At 39.7% G+C, this 24,410-nt stretch overlaps 1 protein-coding gene across 16 annotated transcripts in view; it reads right to left on the reverse strand.

The window, feature by feature from the left end:
• The window catches only part of LOC119650369 (protein alan shepard), a 460,805-nt gene that overhangs the window by 45,183 nt on the left and 391,212 nt on the right, over positions 1 to 24,410 (reverse strand). For 9 of the 16 annotated variants that reach the window (XM_038053082.1, XM_038053083.1, XM_038053084.1 and 6 more), the window contains 3 exons: positions 15,222 to 15,457; positions 9,098 to 9,156; positions 8,428 to 8,552 (listed from right to left, as the gene is read on the reverse strand). In XM_038053082.1, coding sequence (XP_037909010.1) covers positions 8,428 to 8,552; positions 9,098 to 9,156; positions 15,222 to 15,457 — 420 coding nt within the window. The remainder of the gene's footprint in view (positions 1 to 8,427; positions 8,553 to 9,097; positions 9,157 to 15,221; positions 15,458 to 24,410) is intronic. The other 7 variants (XM_038053090.1, XM_038053089.1, XM_038053099.1 and 4 more) reach the window with 3 other exon arrangements.

A 24,410-nucleotide genomic window follows, 5' to 3' on the forward strand; every position in this document is an offset into this window, starting at 1 on the left:
TTGGATCACTTTTTGGCGGGGAAACTATTCAGCAATGAAGTAGCTGTCAAAAGTGCCTTTGAAGAATTTCTTAGCTCTAGAAACCCAGTCTTTTACGAAACTGGAATAAATGCCCTTGTATCTCGTTGGGAGAAGTGCATTGAAGCTGCTGGTTCTTATTTTGACTAATAAAATTAATTTTCATAAAAGTTATAGTTTTTTGAAATTTTACTCCAATATCCGACATTTCATTTGCAACAACCTAATATAGGTTAAAACGTGTATTCTTTTATGAGTCAGTTTAGTCATTTAGGGAATGTAAGGATTTTTTGAGAAATATCTGTGTAATCTGTGTAAACCTAGGGAAATATAATTTCCAAAAAGTTTTCAATTGTCAAGTGTCCTCGATCATCGATTGATCTTCAAGGAATGTTTCAGCTACGCGGGCGGGAAAGCAACGAAAGTTGTAGTTGCGTTCAATGGCATGATGTCAAATATTGGAGGACCCAAACGAAAGAGGAGACTGTTGCTAACCAGAGTGAGTTCATCCATTTTACTGTATGTCTTCAGGCGTATAGGAGAAAATGATCTGCAATATAACGTCTGAGTGCCTTAAGATTCGCTAGCGCATTCCGAACAACATAAACCCAAGTAGTTTTCGTAATCGCGCGAATGGTGGTCATTAATATTTTGGCTGAGGAGATGCGAAAACTAAACAATTAGAACGCACGAAGTGACCATAATGCCGAAGATCGACAACCAGAAGAAAGAGCCCGCACAATCAGGGTGCGGCAGGATCGTTGAGATAATTCTTACAAGGGGAGTGGACGTACAGGCTGATTCCAAATATCGGGCTTTGCGTTACGTGCAGCCATGGAGATGTGCACTATCACTTGATCCAATCCAATCCAAACCTGAGTCTATAAACGAATACGGGGACCCGGAACATACACTTTCCATATGTCCGAAATTTGCAAATGAAAGGGAACAGCTTCAACTTCTCTTGATCCTCACAACTACAGACGATCATTTCGCAAATACTGGAATCCCAAGAAGTGTGGAATGCAGTTAGTGGCACCTTCTCCCTCGACGATTACCTACCTTGCCGTGATGAGGGAGCTCAGTAAGGAAGATACTCCAGGAAGCGGGAGGTGACGCCTGAAGCCAAGTGGTAATCAAACCCCCAGGCCTACCGTGACTACCATGCCGAGGGCTGAATGGTCACAGGGGTTAAGATAAACGGTGAACTCTGAGTACCAGGCGACCGGCAGGTTCAACTAGCCCTGTCTCGGCAAAAAGAGGCTCTGTCGAAATCGAGCTACTTTTCCCCATAAAACTGAGTCAAGAATGCCAAGGTAGTCAATTATGAAAAAAACAACCTATTAAACCTCGATCGTGACAATCCAACCCCGAGTGAAGGGGCAACCCTAAGCTCATCGATGGAGAACCTGAGTCTAGACTCAAATTCTCCACTTACTCAGGTGGGAACCAATCTAAATGGGACCCAGTCCTTAACGGACGAGCCGAAGTAGGCCCCTTCTGTCAGCACTCCTGACCCCAGGCCCCAATCGGCGCCACCTGCTGAGGCTAAAGTCTATCTCATGGCTAAGTACCTGTCCACGGACAGCAAACAACCTTCGAGCAAACCGCCTCCGGGCAAATCGCCTTCGAGCAAAGCAAAACCCAAGGGCTGTGCCAAGGTTTGAGGAGAAAGGATCGTTCGGGGCACCTGCGGCTAAGGGGAAACCGAAGCGGCGGCGGTCCTCGGACGACCCTAATTCTTCCACACAAAAGGCAGTAAAGAGGGCTCGGCCGGCAACGGTTAGACTTTCATTTGCAGCCAAGACTATCGAAGCCGATCGATGGGTCCTAAATGACGACTCAAATCCATCCGGTTAGCTTAGGAGGAAATTCCTCCTACCTGTAAGGACTGCAAGGCATTAAGCTTTGCTTTGAGTCGGTAGGTGTATACCGTAAAATGTTACCGCTAGAAATTTTACCACCCACACAACGATATGTAGCAGAGTGCGCGACTAATTTTGAAAAGGGTCTCTGAGCTACTATCGCTAAAAAATTGCATCCTCTGGCTTCCAGAAGAATGGCGGAATGGTGCCGAGGTTCTAGAACAACTTGGTGTGCAGAATAACTTCAACAGTTCCACCTGGGAACTCGGCGTTCTGCTAGGGACCGTCACATTACAAACGTCGGCTCCTAAAACCTCGGCATCTTCATCTGAAACGTTGATGAGGTGTCACATTTCCCAAAAAAATTTGCAGCATTGTAAAGCGGCAACTGCACTTATCAGTCGTCCGATCATTAGCTGCAATACATTTATATACCCCATACAAGAACCGTGGGTTGTTGGTGGGATAGTCAGGGGCCTAAACTTTCAACATGCTGATCTGTTATACGCCAATGGAAATGGTCGACCCCGCTCTATAATGGTAGTCTCAAAAAATTTCCAGGCTAGTTTGGTTAACGACATATGTGATGGCGACACCACATGGGCTAAACTAACCATAAAAAGACAACAGGGAGATAAAGAGATACTATGGTGCTCTGCATATTTCCCCTATGACGCAGAAGACGTTCCCAGTGGAACATTGATCAGACCTATCCAATATGCTAAAAGTAGAGGCACGGGGGGTAATAGCAGGATGTGATGTCAACGCTCACCACATATGCTAGGAAAGTTCCAGCATCAATGCAAGAGGGTCGAGACCACTGGAGTATCTAGTAGAAACTGATTTGCAGATCCTTGATTTGGGTATTGAATCCACTTTCTCCAACGTGGTCAGGCGAAAGGTCATCGACATCACGGTGACATCCTGTGACATCGCGGCTCTGGTCGTAGAGTATCAAACGGTATCACACTCTCGGATCACAGCCGCATTGATTTCGTAATGTGTATTGATCCACCTCCATTTCGGAATGCGCGGAAGACAGATTGGGTGACGTATAAAATAGAATCGAGCGCCCAAGTCACGATCCCTGGGAAGCGCATCAAATCTATTGCTGGAATTGAGAAGACAACCCAGATCATCACAACTAGTATGAGAGAAGCTTTCAAAGAAAGCTGTCCACTCAAGAGGCTAAAGAAAGGTAATACATCATGGTGGAACTGGGATTTGGCAAAACAGAGGAGAACGACAAGGATGCTCCTCAATCGTGCTCTGAAGCATGATTCACATCATCTTGGAGATGGTTTTACTAAGAGACTAACTCTCTTGAGGCAACCTCAAAGGTGAAGCGGATTCTGGTTGAAGAACGTAGCCAGAAACTGGGTTATTTACATTTACAAAACGGGAGGTACACAGAAAGCGATGAGGAAACGGCAAACCATTTGCTTGAAGTGCACTTCCCCGGTAGCATCCATCCATCTAATCTCGGAGCGAACAGATGCATACTGCCCTCAACCGAAAGACTGGAATCTGGCATGCAAAGTAGCATCACTGGAGCGAGTTAAATGGGCATTTAACTCGTTTCATAGATACAAGTCTGCAGGTCTGGATGGCATCACTCCTGCGCTAGTAATAGAGGGAATGGATGCCTTGGGTCTACATATTCGGAATATATATCGCGCATGCCTAGCACACGCTTATATTCCAATTAACTGGCGTGATGTGAAGGAGTTATTCATTCCCAAACTAGGGAAACCCACCTACACAGACGCAAAAAGCCTCCGACCAATCAATCTAACGTTTTTTCTACTAAAAGGAATAGGAAGGCTAGTAGATCGGATCATAAGGGATACACACATTCCTAAGTGGCCACTTCACGCCACTAGGCAACACGTCTACCAGAAAGGCAAATCCACGGAGAGAGCACTCCATGAACTTACGGCAAAAACTGAAACGGCGATGTCCGAAAAAGAATACGCCTTAACCGCATTCATGGACATCGAAGGTTCCTTCAATTATGCCTCATTCGCGGCAATTTGTGATGCGGCAAGACAGCATGGAATCGAACAGCTGCTAATCAATTCGATCTTGCACTTGCTAGAGTGGAGAAAAATCCACATATCGGTCGGCCAGAAGTCTATTGAAGCAGGATGTCTTAGAGGCTGCCCACAGGGAGAGGTTCTCTCTCCGCTGTTATGGCTCTTGGTAATGGATACCCTGCTGTGGCTCCTGGAGGACAAAAAAGTCTTCGCGCATGCATTTGCGGACGACCTAGCCGTAATAATTACTGACAAGTTTGCAGACACAGTATGTGACCGCTTGAATGCAACTCTGCATGTAATCCACAGCTGGTGCCTCCGCAATGGACTCACGGTGAACGCTAGGAAGACTGGACTAGTTATGTTCACTAGGAACGTCAGGTGGAGCAGCTATACGCTACCCACTTTGGCAGGGGTGGAAATCCAGCTGGCACAAACAGTCAAGTATTTAGGAGTACATTTCGACTCCAAGTTAACGTGGAAGCACCATATCCAGGAACAATATCAGAAATCCTGCAGATTGCTCTGGAGCTCTAGGAATACGATAAGTAAGACCTGGGGACTTTCACCAAAACGGATACACTGAATGTATAAATCCATAATTAAACCGATTTTGATGTATGCAAGCATCGTCTGGCGATCAAGACTGAACTTTGCTAATAGGAGGAAGCTGCTAACGCAGATTCAGAGGCTTAGTTGTCTAAGTGTTACTAGAGCAATGAGTGCTACGCTGACTGCGGTACTTGAAGCTATCCTAATTTACCCTCCATTCACTTGGAGGTGAAACGGAAAGCAGCTAATGACGCATATAGTCTCGATACCATTGGGGCGTGGAAAGGCGACTAATCACACGGTCATGCGTCTATCTGAAACTTCCTTGAAAAACATCCGGTAGCCCTGATGCCGACCGATCATATGGTTTCCAGATTCGTCTTTGAAAAGACATACACTGTCGTAATCACCAAAAGAGAAAAATGGTCGATAAATGGCCATGGATCTTTTCAGATTACAGACTTAATAATCTTCACCGACGGGTCAGCCATGGAGGGTGGATCGGGGGCAGGGGTGTTCTCGGGGAATCCAATTATGGAACTGGCCCGGCCCCTCGGAAAAATGACGACCATATTCCAGGCGGAGATGTATGCCATTTCATTGGCAGCAGGAGAATGTCTGGAGAAGGCGCACCATTCGAACCTGTTCCGACAGTCGGGCGGTATTATCAGTACTAAACAGTAACGACATATCAAGCCAGTTGGTGTGGAGTTATCATCAGGTGCTGTTGCAACTTGGCCGACTGGACGAAACATTACTGATGTGGGTGCCGGGGCACTCTAACATCGTTGGTAAGAAGGCTGACAGACTCGCTCGTCGAGGATCTGGATCCACAGTGGCGGGGCCAGAACCAGCATTTGGAATCCGACCATCTGCTGTCAAGTCTACTCTGAAGGGTGAAATTGCAGGGATTCAAGCAGCCGAGTGGAGAAATTTGGACTCTTGCCGGCAGGCGAAAATCCTTGTGAAAGAGTTTAGATTCACTAGAGCGGCATTTTTGTTGTCCCTTAAGAAGTGGGACATGAAAACCCTAGCAGAGCTTTTAAGGCGACACTGTTCCTTAAACTACCATATGGAAAAGATTGGGGTGATGGTTTCGGCTATGTGCAACCAATGTGAGTAGGAGGAGGAAAGGGTCCTGCAATTTTTATGCAGCTGCTCAGATCTCAGACGAAGACACCTTGGCAAGGTTTTCTTCGATGAAGAATCTGCACACTCTCTGATTTTGGACAATGTTCTCAGATTCGCTAAAGGTGCGAACGCCGAAGGCAGGAAGCCATTGAATAGGCAACTGACGGGGATAGTACAATGGGCCTAACAATGGCTTGAGTGCTCGGAGCTGCGGCAGTGCTTTCTATGGTCTCCACCTCTATACACAAAAAAACAGACAAACCGACAGACTGCAAACCGATTTTAATAAGGTTTTGTTTTACAAAAAAAAACTTTAAAACGAGTCTGAGACGAGAAAATCCCATCCACCCTTGGAAATAGCTGGCACAGTATCCTTTTATATAAGATCTGTACTGCTTTTAGTATATTTTTCGACTTGTCTTTTCGGCTCTTCTTTCCACACTTCAGTAGATAATGCCCACTTGATGGTATGGCTATGCAATTTATAGCCAACAACCCAATAGGGATAATCCTTTGAGGTTGTGGAGGATTATTTTTTATAGATTTCCAACCACGTAATATCGTGGGCATTTTATTCGATTGACGCAGGAAAGTACTGGAGTCAAGAGATTTCAATCCAGTGCATACGGTTGTCATTACAAAGGATGTTATTTAAGTATTAAGTATTCGAAAAAAAATAATCATACGCCTACAATTCGGACCCGAGGGAGGATTTCATTTAGTCATTTTATAAATATAACTTTTGTATTAAAATGAAGGAAAATTACACTGCGAAATTATGATTTTCCTTTCCAGTGAACCCTCCTCCGATGTTTGGTAGATAATACATGGATTTCACAAACAGATTTTATGTTCTAAATTTAAAATGCCAGGAATAGATGTGGGATATGATTCGGTTTTCTGAGGTAAAGCCACTTATGATGAAGCTTTTTTTTCATTGAGAATCTCATCTAAATTTAGGGATTTTTCGAGTTCTGGAGAACTTGTTGAGAAGCAGTCACCAAGGAAATTTTTCAATTGGATTTTAGCAAAGGTTTTTGCGTACGCAGGGAATTTACTAGATTTCTGTTATCTCTTGGTTTGCATCCATTAGAAGATGTTATTGGGGGTCTTATATTAATCAAAATTATTCAGACCAAGTGAAATAGACATTGCCTCCTTGTTGGGGTAGTTTTATTTTCTATTTTTGTTTCCCGGCTGTTTTTATTTAAATGACAGGAACATGCATCAACTGAGTACGAGGAAGAGAAACGCTTGAATAATGAAAACCAAAAAAATAATAGTAAAAATTGGGAATTGAAAAGGGGTTGTGAAAGTGGTGGGTTGATAAACCTTTTTGAATATATTTCAAGCTAGAAAGATACATTTTGCAGCAAACGTACAGCTCTCTGTTAGTCCTAATTTTGCGCGTATCTGGTTGCGACCCCCTACCCCTAAGTAAAGCCCCAGCGTTACATCGCGTTGTATTCTTATCGTTGGCATTGTTTCATGCAACACCTGATATTAAGCTGTAAGTAGGCGTTTTCTGTGGGAAGGTGGGTTTTGCAATTTGTTTGTTATTTCTCGCAAATATATTCGTTTGATATCGGCTTGCAGTTCCATTTGATAAAGGCATTTAATTAGTTGATAATCGAAATTAGATTGGTTGCCTCGTTTCACCGCTCCCACTAGACCCAATTTCATGCATTTAGCAGCACTCGTTTGAATAAATTTCCCCATGAATGGCAACCAATCTAGTATGTGTCTACATGTGCTGTGCAAGTATGAATAATTCCACTGGCTGTGATTCTTTTTGCTATCTTAGTTATTATGAAATTGGCAAAGATACGCGACCAGCATGGTAACTAATATTGCAGTCGTGACCATATAATAGATATATTTGGCGATATCTATTTCATGTGTGTAATGTTGAACAGTCTTCACTGTCACTGCTATCAATCCTCGGATGGCAACATATGTGTCTGGGCCTTAATTTCTAGATAAAATTATTAATAAATTAGAACATTGCAAGCAAGCTTGAATTTCAAGTACGTGTGCTGAGTAACAGATGAACGATTGAAGTGAGTCATGCCGCGCATTTGAGAGAAAGATTTACGCCTAAGCTCTGTGCCTAGTTCTCTGTAATGGCGCCATTTTGAACCCTTCCATTTGGCAGAATAATTAAAATGAGTAAAAAAATTATGTAACGCATTCGTAGCTTGTAATTTCAAGAGAATTAGACTAAAATAGATGTAGATTTTTTATATTATTTCTGAAATGGTAGTGAAATGGACCTGACATTTTCCTAGCCCCCAACCTCAGACTAAATTGTTCCCTCCTGTACAAAATCTATCCCTTCCAATTGTTAATGTTAGTCGCAACTACATACAACTGAACATAGAACAACAAATAGTGAATGTTGAAATAGGAAAAATGAAAATTGTTAATAACAAATACTACAAATAACCAAAAATGTAAATATACATAAATTTGGAAAATGCTGTATATATCGAACGCGAGAACGGTTGCTTATTAGCTTGTTTTTGCCATTTCATATGTGTGAGAAATGTATGTAAATTTGCTTGCATTTCGTTGTTTAATTAATTTCAAAGTAATGCTATTATTTATAAGAAAAATAAACGCTTCCAATGAGTGAAATTTTCATTTGTTAATTTTTTCAAAATTTGATTTTCTTTTCCGAGAAAAAAATTATAGAGAAGAGATAAATGAGAATTTCTTTTTTAATGTATAAATATGTAGTAGATATATATGTATGCATATATAAGGAAGCTAGAAAGAGAGAGAGATAGAAGGGGTGAGTATTACTTGCATGCAAACAAACGTACAATGGCCGGCCTATGTAGCATCCAGATACCCACTTTGGCCATCTGTGCCTGAATGCCCTTCGCCTGGAGCCCCTTCACAGCTCCTTCGGCACATTGCGGTGACTCGAAATCTACAAAACCATAACCTGAAATTGTAAAATGTAAAAGAAGAAAAATATTTTTGTCTTTTTCATTCAATCACGACTTCTTCCATTTCGAACAATCTACGTTTTATATTTCTTAAAGTTATTTTTTTTTCTTAACTCAATTATTTATGGGGTGGAAGATTCAACTCCAGGTGTGATTGCCACTTCAAACTTAATCCAGTTTATATGAAACTTTGCTACAAACTGGATTTTTCAACAACTTTCTTTATACCAACTAAATTTAAAGGACAAATAAAAGTGACTTTACCACAGCCAGGATACATATGAATTTCTCCACAAGATCTTTCACCCCCAAAAATAATCGATTGTGTCATGTGAAAATTCTACGTTAATGTATAGTGCAAAAAGGACTAGATTTTAACTAAATCTTTGAAAAATAATACTTTAGAATTGTATACAAATAAATCCACGAAATCAATACGTAATAATTGAAATACTGGAACGTTTTAATATGAAAATAAATCGTAAACTGTTTTATAAACTTAACCATAAGAAAATAAAAATAAAAGTGACGTAAAAAATACCTTTACATTTGTTTGTTGTTTTATCTAAAATAGCCTTTGTTGAGATTATATTTCCATACCTGAAATTATAAGAAAAAACGCACGTTTAAATTGACGGCTAAATTTATAGTCAGAAAGTTTATTACTATTTTTTAATTACTGCCATTTCATTGTCCAAATTAAATCTAATTATGGAACATAAAGAGGTATCCATCTGAGATTAGGCCGATTCAAAATATATTTGACGAAATAAGGTGGAATCAAATACAGATTACTTAAGTTATCACTGGATATACCATATCTAGCTGATTTAACATACGTCACTGGTGTGCCGAAGTACACATATTTAGGAGAATAGTAACGACATTATCTAGCGAAATCAACTTTTATCTTTCATTAAGAAGGAGGCTCAAACTGTTTTTGCAAGCAGAGCCATGGAAAGTAGCCGACAACGCTTTGTTTCGCCATGAGACGCCAAATGCTAGCCTTTAAGATGTACTACCAGCTACAGTCATTCAGGCCTGAAATGAGACGGTGGGCCCTGAACTATACACTTTAGCACCTGCAGCATCTTTTACTTCTTCAGCCTCCTTTATTTTAAACAACGCCAAAACACATACTCCCTTCGCATGTGAAAATGATATCTCACTCAAAGCTATACTTAGGTGAAAGAGTCCGCTCAAAACGTCAAAGAAGGATAAAACACTAAGATATAATTCGTATTTGGCAAAACAAAGGAGAACGGCAATGATGCTCCTCAACTGATCTCTTAAGTCTGATTCAGCAGCCACTGGCTGGCATCGGTACAAACAGGTTCTAAAGAAGAGAATAAGCTCGTCTACACAATCATAATGGAATCGCCTTTGCGAAGAGACAAACTCTCTCGGAACAACCTCAAAAGCTGAAGCGTACCTTTGTCAAAGAACGTAGCCAACAGATGGGTTATCTACATTTACAGAGCGGGAGGTACATAGAAAGCGATTAAGAAACAGCGAATCATTTGCTTGAAGTGCACAAAGTGCATAGAGTCCTTATTTGGAGCAGTGATGATCAAAGAGTAGTATAAGTCCCAGGGCGAAACGTGGGTTGGTACCCACGATGGAGCACAAAACTTGCGAAACGTCTGCTGAAGCAACACCAACAGCTGTACTACCAAACCCCATCTCCACTTCCACGCGGTGATCGCTGGGAAAGACGGAGAAGGATGAAGACGAGTCTTCCGCGACTAGAAATGGAACAAAATGTACCAACTTGTCCTCCAGGTTGGAGGTTAGGTAGGGATGACAACCCTTCACGGAAAACCAATGTTACGAAGCCACGGAAGGAGCCTCGGACAGGATGGATCTTACAACGACGAACCCGGCAACGGCAACGGAATAACGATTTACGCATTTTCTCATGCAACGTGCGCTCCCAATACAGACCGAATGCCGCTCACCAGTTAGCCAATACCCTATCCCAATATAAAAATGATGTAAGAGGATTGCAAGAGATGCGATGGACAGGGACCGGTTTCCTGGAGAAGAGCCACTACATCATATATTATAGCGGCCATCCAGTAAACCATGTGCTCGGAGTAGGTTTCTTAGTAAGCCAAAAAATTAAACCTGCTGTTATCGGCTTTGAAAATATAAGTGAAAGGCTATGCATTCTGCGTCTGCGAGGCAAGTATAGAAATATAAGCCTCATAAACGTTCACGCCCCTACAGAGGAGACTGCAGAGTCGGAGAAGGAAACCTTCTACGAAGCAGTTGAGCGGATCCTCGAAGCCTGCCCCAAGTATGATATCAAAATCATACTTAGAGATTTCAACAGTCAAGTAGGGAAGGAGCCCGTATTCAGGCGATACGTCGGTTCCCATAGCTTACATAGGGATACCAATGATAACGGACTACGGATTATTCAGTTAGAAGTATCGCACGAAATGGTTGTTGGAAGTATCTGGTTTGCGCGGAAAGCGGTCCACAAACATACGTGGGCCTCTCCAGATGAGGCCACTTTCAACCAAATTGACCACGTGTTGATCGAACGTCGCCACTTCTTAGCCTTGATCAATGTCAGAACATATAGGGGAGCCAATATAGACTCGGACCACTATCTCGTTGGCATGGTGCTCCGGGCTCGAACTACGACACCACCCACAATCCTCTCTGACAATCAGGTGAGAGTGAATACTGAAGCCATTCACAACACAGCCCCCCGTGACACCTATAAGAGGGATATGGATGCCGCAATAACCGCAGTCAACAGAGATCCTGGAGATGAAGCTTCAACAAATGATCTTCACAACCACCTGAAGAACGTTATCATTGATACGGCCACAAAAATACTTGGCCCCAGCCGCAAAAAGAGTCGGAACGGCTGTTTCGACGATGAATGTAAGCAAGAAACAGAGCGGAAGAATGGCGCATATCGAGTAATGCTGCATTCTCAAAGAACGCGAGCACGCGCAGAGACTTATCACGAACTCCGTCCAGCGGAAAAGCGACTTTGCAGACGAAAAAAAGAAGCCTGGGAGAATCAACACCAGGCGCGCAAGTTTTACCAACAAGTCAGCAGGATGAAGCCTTATACAACTCGATGCTCATCCTGCCGAGACAAAGAGGGGAATTTGATTTCCGACAGAATGGCCATATTGGAGTGATGGGTGGAGCACTTTGATGAACTACTGAACAGCTAGAAGATCGGCGAGTTGGAGGTCCCGCCAACTGAAGACGACGGACAAATACTGCCACCACCAAGTACAGGAGAAACAGTCCGTGCAATTCATCGGCTAAAAAATCATAAGTCGCCAGGAGCCGATGGAATTACAGCCGAATTGGTTAAATATGGAGGCGACCAGTTACACCAAGTAGTTCATCAACTTGTGCTCAAGGTATGGGACAGCGAATCAATGTCTGACGATTGGCAACAAGGCATTATCTGCCTCATACATAAAAAGGGAGATATCAGTGTAGCAATTATAGAGGTATCACGTTGCTGAGTACCATATATAAGATATTCTCCGCTATCTTGATAGGCCGGATAGTCCCATACGCCCAGAACATCATTGGCCCATATCAAAGAGGCTTCACTCCAGGCAAATCAGCAACAGGTAAGATTTTCTCTGTGCGGCAAGCGATGGAATATGGACACCAGTTGCACCATTTATCCGTCGACTTTAAACCCGCCTATGATAGCATGGCCAGGGTAAAACTGTACACGGCCATGAGAGAATTCGGTATCCGGTATCCCGAATTGATAAGACTGATTAGGATGTCGCTGACCAATGTGCGAGACCAGATAAAAGCAGCAGGATCACTTTCAAGACCATTCGACATCAACAACGGTATAAAACAAGGGGGGGCTCTATCATACGTCCTCTTTAACCTGGCCCTCAAGAAAGTGATCCGCGATGATGAGGTAAATGCAAGAGGTACGATCCTCTTTAAGTCCACCCAACTACTGGCTAATGCTGATGATATCGACATGATGTGAAGAACGACCCGAGACGTACAAGCTGCCTTCATCCCGATCGAACAGGCGGCGCGAGATCTTGGGCTGCACATCAATGAAGGCAAGACATATATGGTGGCAACGTCAGCACCGAAAACCAACCAATCAACAGCATCAAACCGCACTAGTTAAATGGGAAGAATAAAGATAGGAGACTAGAACTTTGAGACCGTCGATAATTGCTCCTATCTAGGGTCGAAAATCACAACCGATAACAGCTACGATGACAAAATTCGCGCACGATTGTTATCAACCAACAGAGCCTATTTCAGCTTACAAAAACTGTTTTGCTCGAAACGTCCATACGGTCAAAGCTCTTACTGTAGAAGACAATGATCTTGCCAGTCCTTATGTATTCCTCGGAGACCTGGGTTCTTAGCAAAAACAAATTGCGAAGAATTTTTGGCGCCTTATATGAGGATGGGCGAATTTTATACCACGACCGTCTGATTGTGGATAAAATACGGCTATTGTTGTGTTGTAGGTTGCGGTGGGCGCGTCACCTAATCCATATGAATGAGGATGATCCAGCCTGGAAAGTCTATAAGGGCAATATTTATGGTAGAAAAAGAAGACGAGGCAGACCCTGCCTGAGATGGAGCAATGGCGTAGTTCAAGACGCCAGAGAGCTTTTAGCGATATCGAATTGGTGGACCTCGACGCAACACCGGTGTGTCTGGAATTCCTTATTACGGCAGGCCTAAACTGGATACCGGTTGTTGTGACGTCGATGATGATGATGAGGTTATCAGTAAGCACATCAGTTTTTTTGAACTGGGAATATATACCATAACCAAAACACCAAGGTGGTCAGCATAGCGTTCAACTCGAACGTAGTAAATTCAAACTTGTGTAAAAATGGTTTGACAAACTAAACACGCTCCACCTCTGTAAAAAAGTCGGCATGTTATGGATTCTGGGCCATAATGGTATAGAACGCAATGGAAGGCCGCCCCACAGACCAGAATCCTTCTGTTGGGTTTGTAAGGATTTCACTATTATGATACTCCAGAAGAAGGAATAATATTTGAGGTACTATATTAGGCGAGCTTACCAGGATACCCAGTGCGCTACTTTTAAAATCATCAAAGACCACCATTTCATGACCACTCTTGCCTACTTGGCGCCTATACACGCGCCCTTTAAATGAATTTAAAATTTTACTTGAAAGTGTGATCGCTGCTGCATACTTGGATCTTAACACTTCCGAGAAGCTGTTAGACATGTTCGAGGAAAAAAAATCCACCGAAATTTCGTCCCAGTATTCGTCCAATCAGAGCTGCTTGTTTTTGTATCTAGGCTCCGTGAACACCTTCGTCTTCAACCTGGACCAGACATTTTTTATGGAATTCAAACCGGGAGATTTGCCAGTTTTATTCATGACAGGATATTTGCATGCTACTCCCGACCACGAGCGGTTCTGTGAAACGTACCAATAGCCGACGACTTTTCTTATTAATCTGCATATTTCCTCCTTTTGAGAAAAACAACTTCACAGTGTATTTGTGAACTTCCAATATTTTAGAGATATATTTGTTGCTGTAGCCAGGTTAGCAAATCCTTTTGATTTGTAGTCGTCTTTGGATTCGGGTATTCATCATTGCTGTCGTCCAGAAATTTCACTTCAACACCTTCAAGATATATCAGCTTTGTCTTTCAAGTACATTTTTGATGTGAGTGGCTGGAAACTTTTGCGCCTCCCTACATAAAACTTTTATCTGATGTTTTTGGGAAAGGCGACTTATGAAAACCGACAACAAATAAATAATGGGATCGCACTATCCAGTTAATCTTAAATGAAACTGAAGATTTTATAAAGAATCTCATAATCAAACAAAACTATTTGCTTTGGATTTTCATGCAGAATTTGTAAATCTTCCAGAAGATAATATTTGGCGCTGAGTTTTGTAATTGTAGCTTCAATAGTTGCCAAGCAATCGCGCAAGGAAGTATTATAGATATAGACAGAGATTGACGCGATTTGGGCAGTGTTCTGTATTCAACTATGCAAGTTAGTTGTTTCAGCTATGAATACTTTGTGCTTTTTACGTGGAAATGTATGATATTTTTTAATGTCCTCGACTGTTCATTGTTGTGTTACTAGCTGCACCAAACTTTCTAAAATCGTGGCATATGTTATGATTTATGTAGCTCCAAACTTGCGTTGCTCTTAGAACGAAATTAAGGAGTATGGCCAAAGTAGAATTTTCTAAAAATCAATACTCATAAGAATAAGATACAATTCAACTCAAAACAAAATAAACCTATCGACACTGATCATAAAATTTAAGCCGATTTAAACTTGATTTTCAATCGATGGGGAAAGAACTATGATTACCAAAGAATCTGTCTTATTTTACTGTACGTGGGCTTTGATTCTTTGCTCCCATAGATCACACTACTGAATGTGAAGACATCCGAACTGAACGCTGAACGTCAATTGTCAAATTAAAGGGGCAAATAAAACCAACGATCAGAATTCCCTATAAGTTTTCTATATGCTGCAACTAAAAGATGACAGATGCAGATAAGGATTTTGAAATGACATAATCTGAAATAAACTTATTCCGTTAGGGAAGAAGAAATATCTATGCTATATCTCAAATTTGAAATTAGGATATAAATAAAAAAAATAAATTTAAATACTTACTGTGCACACATATTAACTAAATCCTTATCGGTTGTGCCTTGCTGTAAACCTCTAATATATAAATTTGTTTTCGACAATTGCTCTTGGGCTTGTGGTGTACCGTTAGGACCCATTGTTGTATTCGTATTGGTATTACTCAGACTAGTACTTAATGTTCCGCTCTGGGAACCAGTATTTGATGAGCTACTTGAATTTGTATTACTAGGTGATGCTGCTGTTGGGACTCTTTGTCCGTACTGAAAAAAAAATAAAAAGAAGAAAATAGATACGTTAAAATCTAATTTTTATCTATAATTTGAATTTTATTTTTAGCATTAAAAATACGATAAATATGATATTTTCATTGATATTCAATTGCGAGTAGGATAAGTAGATAAGCTATTTTTTGACTCAGATAAATGTGTCAAAATGTTTTATATTCCCCGATTATCTTAGTTAATTGATTTTGGGTTTGGCTAAGATATCTTGTTTGCTTCTATTTTCCTTTGTACGTGAAATGCAAATATATGGCTGAAGTTATAAGATAACAAATTACGCACTTATCTAACTTAAATATGTGTTTGCGGGTATGGATAAATCCACAGAGCTACGTTGAATCATAATAGTAATATATTTGGCAATTTAGGCTGGATTTAAAGCGCCAGACTTAAGTTGGAGGTATTTGGAATAAAAACGGATTATATAAGAGTACAATTAGTTAATTATGCTATAAAAAAAATATAATTCAGACACATGTGGGAAAAAATATTTCTTGCGCAACTTTAATTATGGAATTAGTCCTGAGCCGTGCATAAATTTTACAAATATATACATATGAATTCCTGTTTATTGAGCATTGAGAATCCGCAAATTATTTTTACGATTATTAACAGCTATTTTAACTAATGCAACCGAAGGTATTATAATGTTCATCATATTAGCGAATGATACAGTATTTTTTGAATCCATTTAATTTCCTTTTCATAACTTTTATTAAGCGCCATGTTTTCTTTCCAAGGGTATATAGTCAATATTGGCTTTTCCAACATCAAGAGCTGATTGTTTGCCAATTTAAATTCATAACAGAAAAAAAATGTAAAAGTGCACACTGTAGCGTAATGAGACGACTAGAGGGTAATGACTTCAAGGATAATGATTTCAATCAATCGGCTGCGACTAGGGTCAAAGCAGCAAGTTGAAGGTTCCATTTATGTAGAAGGATATTTAATTTCCGTCTTAGTCTGTTTCGGAAGATAGCTATTGATTTCTTCAGGGCGGTTTTTTGAAATATGTCATTTTCGTTAAGAAATCTGTATTACCGGAGCAATTTGTTCATTTTTTTGGTACACTTTTTATCGAGAAAGACAAAAGAAGCGATTTAATGTTTGCCAAACTACTACACAAATTTTGAAAAATTAGTAGCGTAAAATTAATTGAAATAGATTTTTTGGAATCTTGATTACTTTAGATGTAACCATTGCTCATGACAATGGTGTATTCGCTATACAACTGGTTCAACCCAGAGGATCCGTAGTCATTTGAACACCAAGCGGCTGATTGGAATCACTGAAGAGGGAAACAACTAAGCTCTGAAATATAAGTCACACCTGAATAAATAGCTTTTGAAATAAATTTTTCCAGCTTTCGTTTTGACGAAATCACTTTATATATCAAAAATGATTATTTTTATAATCACAGCTCGATAACACTCAGAATTAACAATAATCATTACACATATCAGGCTGGGGCTTTCTAATGAAGAAACACTTTCTTCGAATAGGAATTTCCCGATTTCGTAGAATACACAATAACAATTCCTTTTAACGGAAATATTCTTGATTATGGACTTTACAGAACCCAAGCATAAACCTTAATCAGTTTTCCAATGAATAATTATTAATTTTAGATAAACGAAGGCCATACCTCGGTAAGGAGCGTAGTTAGTCGTATACATTAACAGCCCTCAGCCGTATGATGCCAAGCTAAACTGTTAAGATATTGCCAGGCTGATATCATCGGGATGCATAGTTGCGACGTAATCGACTCTTAATAATTGCTATTAAGTGGACTTTCAATACGATTTTACGTTTAAAACATGGATTTACGTTTAAAACATTAGATTCCACAATATAGAATTCATTTTAGGAATTGTCCTTTAGTAAAGTTGTTCTTAAAGAAGAGAGGTCATGTGAATTTGTGGTGTTCCACTCCAAGAGCGAGACAGTCAAAATCACACAAAAAGCCTGGTCAGGAAACAATATTCAAGGATGTTCCTAACGAGTAAGTTAAAGAGTGTGAAGGACATGGTCATCACCAATTACCTAGGTTGGATTATAAAGAAAGACAATCGAAACACAGACTAACAGAAATAGGTGTAAATGACGTCCACTTTCTGCCCAGAATTAGGACCTTTAGCAAATAAAGTGATAATCTCAGGTAAGTTGGAGGCATTGGACTGATATGTAACGACGGCATATTGTTTTTTGGTTTGCTTCAAATGCTGAGAAATTTTTGTTGAGCTTTTTAACATTTCGTAAAATAGTGTACCCTAAGTTCGAGGATTGTGATTGTGAGTATTCGGAGTGTTGAACAAAAAATTACCGCAAACACATAAGTAGGAATACCGGAAGCTGGACGCTTCGGGAATAAAAGTTTTGTGTTCATCTTGTGCGACAAACTTCCTATGCACATTTTTCCATTCGTACATAGCTATCAATCCAAAATATTTCTTCGCATATTCAACTCCGCCGTTTATATGAGTTCACTTTATATTATGATGACGTCATATACGCCCTAGATTGCGATAAATTTACGTGAAATACAAAATTTAACCTTGTATAACTTTATTAATAATGGTTCGATTTCCGGCAAACCTTTCAAAATTATATATTGCACTATTACTTGTAATGGTGCCGATTTTGCACTTCTAGGGGAGTTTTCGGATAAATTTATAAAATATGGTAACAGACAGACAAAAATTGAATCGATCTAATAAGGTTTTGTTTCATACAAAATCTTTAAAAAAAATGATCTTGCATTTTTCAAGACGAGTTGCTTGTGGATCCGAATAGATAATCGAAAGGAGAGGAAAAACCTAGGAAAATTGATAATGTTACGAATTTCCCCATATCGTAAAAACAATCGCCAAAGTAAACCTAGATTAGAATGTCAATAAAATACATCAAGTTCTGATATAGAAAAATAATGAAGGAGTTAAGTTTTAGTTTTTCAACAGAAACTTTCCTTGAATTTACGAGGCCTAGCGCACAACTATTGGCGTCAGAAGTGGGACTCTGGAAAGTGAAAAGTGCAAAACTGGTGAAGAATGTGAAGACAAAGAATATTAAAATGTGAAACGCAGAAAATGACAGGTTATGTGAAAGACATAAAAGTAGGAGAACTGAAGGTGGAACTGAGGAAAAGGGCGATATCAACTAGTGGATGTAAGGCTGAGCCTGTTAGCCGTTTAGTAGACGCATGAAAGCGGCAGGCTATGATCCGTACGTTTTTTAAAGTAATCCCGAGGAGAACAAAGAAGCTGCGGGAATGACAAATATGTTGTTGAAAATGCTGGAAAACATTAATAGTGGTCAGACAAGTGGCCTAAGTGGGTAAATGAGCTGAGAACTTTCAAGTGAAATCAACTTGAAGATAGAAACAGTTCACCTGAACATCAATCAACAAGCCAAGGAATGAGAAAATTGAAAAACAAAACCAAGAAATCAAACTTTTAAAAAGGGACTTGGCTAATTTTAAGACAACCGGCATCATCAACCGAAAAATGATAAGTCAGAAAAACCTAAAAGCTCCAATGTTTGATGGACAGACTTCCTGGTATATCTATAGGAATCAGTTCGCGAATGCTGCGATAGACAATGGATGGATTCAGCAATAAAGAGCTAATGCTGAAATATTGCAGACGACCACGAAGGAACAGCAGAGTGACGTCACTTTACTAATTCAAGGGCTGGACCTTTGGTATGGAGAGGAACACATGAATCCAGAAAAGCGGAGAAGCTCTGCAAGAACTCGCCCAAGACATCGAAAAACTGATCTTGTTCTCGTTTCCAACAATGGAACAGGAAAATAGAAGCCAAGCTCTGCGTGATGCAAAATCGCCGTCAAGAAAACTTTGAAGGCAGCCTTAACATACAGGATCCAATTCAATGCCGCAAAACACACACCAAGGACCCCCTCTAAATTTCAAAAACTAACGGACTGGAAAAGTTCACGGAAATCTGGATGCCCAGTCTCGCAAACCATATTCCCAGAATTTTGGTTACTGTTCTCGTCTAGAGAAGAGGGAAACCGACGACAAGTTGCGGTTGCTGACCATAAACCCAAATGATGGACAGAGTCCTCACGAATGGAAGGAGGCTCAACAAGAAGATCCCTATATCGCTCATAATAGACTGGAACAATAAAGAAGAAAGACCTGAGTGGAAAGATATATTAGGACGAAGAAAAATCTCTTGGAGCCAACAAAATAACTATCGATGTTTCTGGACCACTTCCGGAGTCTGAAAAATACATATTGGTTATGATGGATTAATTCGGAAAATGGCCGGAACCTCACGCCATTCCAAATCAGGAGACTACCACCATTGCCGATCAATTGATTACGAATTGGATTACCGAATTTGGAGTTCCTCGGAAATTACATTCCGATCAAGGAAGAAGCTTTGAATCCGATATCTACATTCGAATTTACGAGGCACTGCGGATTGATGAAACCTGGACCGCCATTGCACCCACCATTGGACGGAATGGTCAAACTGTTCGGCAGGATTTTGAATGTGAATCTATCTAAATTGGTCAGAGAAGGTCAATGAGACTGGCACGAGTACATACCGCTGTTTTGGTCTACAGGACTTCGGTGTATACGACAACTAGAGAAACCTCATCCACAATTCTCTTTGGTCAGAATATCCGGACCACATTCATTGAGAAACACATCACCAATTTGTAGAGATGATAGGCTGAACGTTAAATTTGAAATAACCATTGCATTGTACTCGTTACGAAACATTGAATGAATACTTAAAAGTTGTTGCGCTTGGGAGTCAACAGGAAGGTACAACGAATTAGTTAAAATTAAAAGGATAATGGAAGGACCTGCATAAATTTCATCTCGTGCCGAAGTTTCTCTCTACGGCCCTGCTCATCAATTCGAGAGGATCTGAGTGGATCACTCCAGCTTCAAAATATCAACAACAACGGTTTTAAGGAAAAGAAGTAGGGAGAACGGTAACAAAACACCCGTGGAATGATAGGCGAATTAAGGACATTTCCGCAAGGGAATGAATCTAGGAGTGTAGGTGGGAATTCGAAAATATATAATTTTCATGAAATGATAATATAAGTTAGTCTTAAATACCTCGATGAACTGAAAACGATACACTGTGTATCCGCACCCTACTGAATGGGAATTGCCTCTGTATGCCGGCGGTGGTCGAGTCTGTTACGGGCGGGGGTCGAATCCGATACACAGTATATCGTCTCCGCTATCAAGGTGGTAAAGGGTCAACCCCACTTCTAAAAATCGATTGTTTTTTTTTACAGTTATATATGAGATATAACTATCTGAGAATACGTCCTTGAAATTTTAACTCGAGATATGATCGTTGAAAGAGAAGAATGCGTACCGTAAACGACCAGAGGTTCAAACTTTAAACGATTTTTTCCATAAATGACATGTTAGAGACCGGTGACCAAAATTACATGAAAACTAGTGAACCGCTCTTTCTGAAACTTGGCAGATTTATTCAATATATAAAAATGCAGTACTTAACCTTTCCATTTTTTTGAATACAAAATGGCATATGATGAAAATGCATATTTTTTTCAATTGTTCGAGCAACCACTAGTTTTCACTTCTATTTAACTAAATCTAAATCTATCAACTTTTTCTTGGTTCGGATCACCCAGTTGCTATAATTTTGGTCACCGCTGAACAAAAAAAGTAAAAGTGCTGTTTTTTTTTTCAATAAAAAGCTTACTGAAAGCTGTTCAATGTATCAATTTTAAAATGACATAATGACCATATAGAAAAGTTTTATGCTTTTCTTAAAAAAAAATCATGAAAATGACCTATTTTTTTCGCAACAAGTGAGGTTGACCTCTTAATTATACTCGTTCTCAAGATTCCTTATATTCGGATCACTAACCCCTGCAATACTCTTCTATATCACACACATTTCACATTTTATTTCCTTTTTCATTTCTATATTATTGAAACGAAATTCTTAACAATTTTTTTCTAATTACTAACAACCCACAGAAAAAAACAATAAAAGGTAATATCAATCAACAAATATTCAGATTGCTCATCTGTTTATTTCTCAAATCTGACTCAGAAAATCTATCCAGACATAACACGTTTGTATGCAAATTTGCAAATTTTTTGCATATTCAACCGTAATGAATTGAATATATAATTTATACTCTTATTGTATGTCAAGGTGTTGTGCGATACTTTCAGTAGGAAACAACTGACTTATTTAGCGACCATGTTAACAAAAATATGTTTGTCGAGAACTTAAGGTTGAAATAACTTTTCACCCTTAAGTTCCTCCCGACCCCTGGTTTGTAATACGATGGATCTGCTTCAATTGAACACAAATTTCTTTCAAACCATGACCCCTACTGTTTATCTGAAATATCGTTACGAGTTCCGGCATGCTGCTCATGGATGGATTTCAAGTAATTACTAAACATATCATACTTTTAATTTATCTACTCAATCTCCGCAGTTTTTGTTTATAGAGAATGTTCAACATAAGCAATAAAGAGCAATTTAATCGCAGCACTTTTCTCTGAAGTGGGGATAATGAAGTAAAATTTTCTAGAAAAATTGGTTTCTACAATGGAGCACTTTCTATTTTAAAGTGTTTTAGAAAAACACGTGAGATACAAGATAAATGTGAGATACTGTATCGGATAGATGGGACATGCAGCAAGACTCTCAAAAAATCTCGTGACCAATATGAATAGACTGGAATACGAATGCGAATTTATTTCTTGGAAATCATTGAGATTCCTGCATTTATGTAAATCAACTTTTTAGATACGCGCTTGCATATTTAGTTTGCACTTTTTTGCGACAGAAAATTGTAAAAATGTCTTTATTGTCGTTGGGATCACCTACGAAACCATATCAGACTTTTTCGTGAAAAAGCTCGTTATTGAGTTTATATAACCATTTCAAGCCAATTACCATGTTTTCCAGCTGCACATTTTTTCATGAACTTTGTCAAGGGTAAATTCACTGAGCAATACAATGGAAATGATACATTTTATCGGCCCGGCCGGCTTTGTTTTTTTGATTATTTACGAGTATGTATTTGTTTCTGCTGTTCGTGGAAACAGCTCATGAAAAAGTTAGTCAGCTGATGGAAACTATGAGTGAGTCATCAGGTTGAAATGTGTGGAAAACGATAGGGAAAATAGTGCACGGCTGACAACAACGCGGACGAGACTCGGTTGTATATTATTGTATGGCTGGTTTTGGATCAAACCAAAGAAGAAAAACTTAGTAATTAGATATTGTGCAGTATGCATTCAAGGAAAGCTGATTAACTTCCGTGCGCCGTTGAGGGAAATAGATTTTATATACTACTCAGCAAATATGCTTCTCAGTGATTGGGTTTGACAAGATGGAATCAACTGACGGTTTCATTGCCGAGAAAACCTCTACAAACAGTCTATCATAGAAGGCCATGTTCTCAGACCAGAGGACTGACTTTTTTAGTAACGATGATAACAGGAAATCTTTGGAAAGATTCGATTGCTAGGAGTCTTCAATTAAGGGGGTCGTGCAGTTGTGAACTCGAATTTCGAGCGTATTATTTGGCCTTCTCTTTTCAGTAATTACAGACGACGTTCCCGTGTGCCGCGTAAGATGGTGGAAGAACCGAAAGTGACTATGAATGGTGACCCATATCTCGTGAATGATTATGTTTTGAGTTAAATCCATTATAGGATATATTTCTAGTAACATATAGATTCGAAATATATAAAAAAAAATTGAAACGCCATAAACGGACGACTCCCTTAAATTTCCAGTAAATTCGCCTGGGACTCTTCTTGGTAATTCGGAAAACCATTGCTCCCTTCAGTGTTAGCAAGGACACACTAAAGAAAGTAATAATTGGTTCCCGAAATACAGTTTTTGTGAAATATAAATGAAAATTTAAGCCAAGAAGGCAGTGCCGAATTAAAGTCATCAGCTAAACTTTGAATGGAAGAAGATAGCAACGCGAAGTCTTACCTAATCTTTTCAGTAAGCCTTGACTGAAGCAGATTAAGGATTGAAATACTTCACGTAAAGTTAACTCCAATTGCTAGGGATATTTCAATCAAGTCGGACCGATAAAGGCCAAAACCATGAGTACACTCGTTGCTGACCAAGACCATTTGGCCGAACAATATTTTTCTCACGTCAGACTTGTATGAAAATTTATGGAGGTTGTTTTTTTCTTCAAAACAAAAATAGTTTAAAAAAATTCACCCCACTAGTTGCCTTTCTCTTACTATAAATCGTATTTTGTGTCGATGTGGAGAACAAACCCAAACACAGAAGTATCACTAGACGCAACAAGATGAAGAAGCTGGGAAAAACAGCACCCTAAGCGGGTAGCATATAACATTTGGGCACTTGTAAATAAAAGATGTTCGTGAGGATGTCAGGCCTGTATACGAACCAAAGGGTAAGTCACGTACATATATGACGACTCTGTGCCTTACTAAGGCAAGCCTTAACCCTAAAAACTTTGTTCGAAACCAAATTCATTTTAGCAAGCTTAACGGAAAAACTCTTTTCGACGCTTGGTTATGCCTGATGTCAAAGAACTTAAGGTGCTTGGACAATGAAGGGTAAGTTTGAGTCGCGTTCTTCAAAATTTTAAAGGAATACTGCCAGCTCAGAACAACGATTTTCACGAATTCCACCTGGCATTATATATCGTAGAGATTTAGTGACCATTTCTCCTATTTTGACGGCAACCTCGGTAAAGTTAAAAATCGAGATTGAGTCAGTATTATTATGAACTCTTCAAATGGTAGAAGTGCCACTAATATTCGAGAACCTGAAGAGGCTGCATAACAGGAATCTTCCCGGAATGAAACGAGAAGATCAGAGACCTTTATTTGCATTTTTATTATTTTTAATTGCTGGACACTCATATTTGACAGGATTTATGAAGCTTTCAG

Source organism: Hermetia illucens, chromosome 2 (genome assembly GCF_905115235.1).
Source record: "Hermetia illucens chromosome 2, iHerIll2.2.curated.20191125, whole genome shotgun sequence".
In the NCBI taxonomy this organism is placed as follows: Eukaryota; Metazoa; Arthropoda; class Insecta; order Diptera; family Stratiomyidae; genus Hermetia; species Hermetia illucens.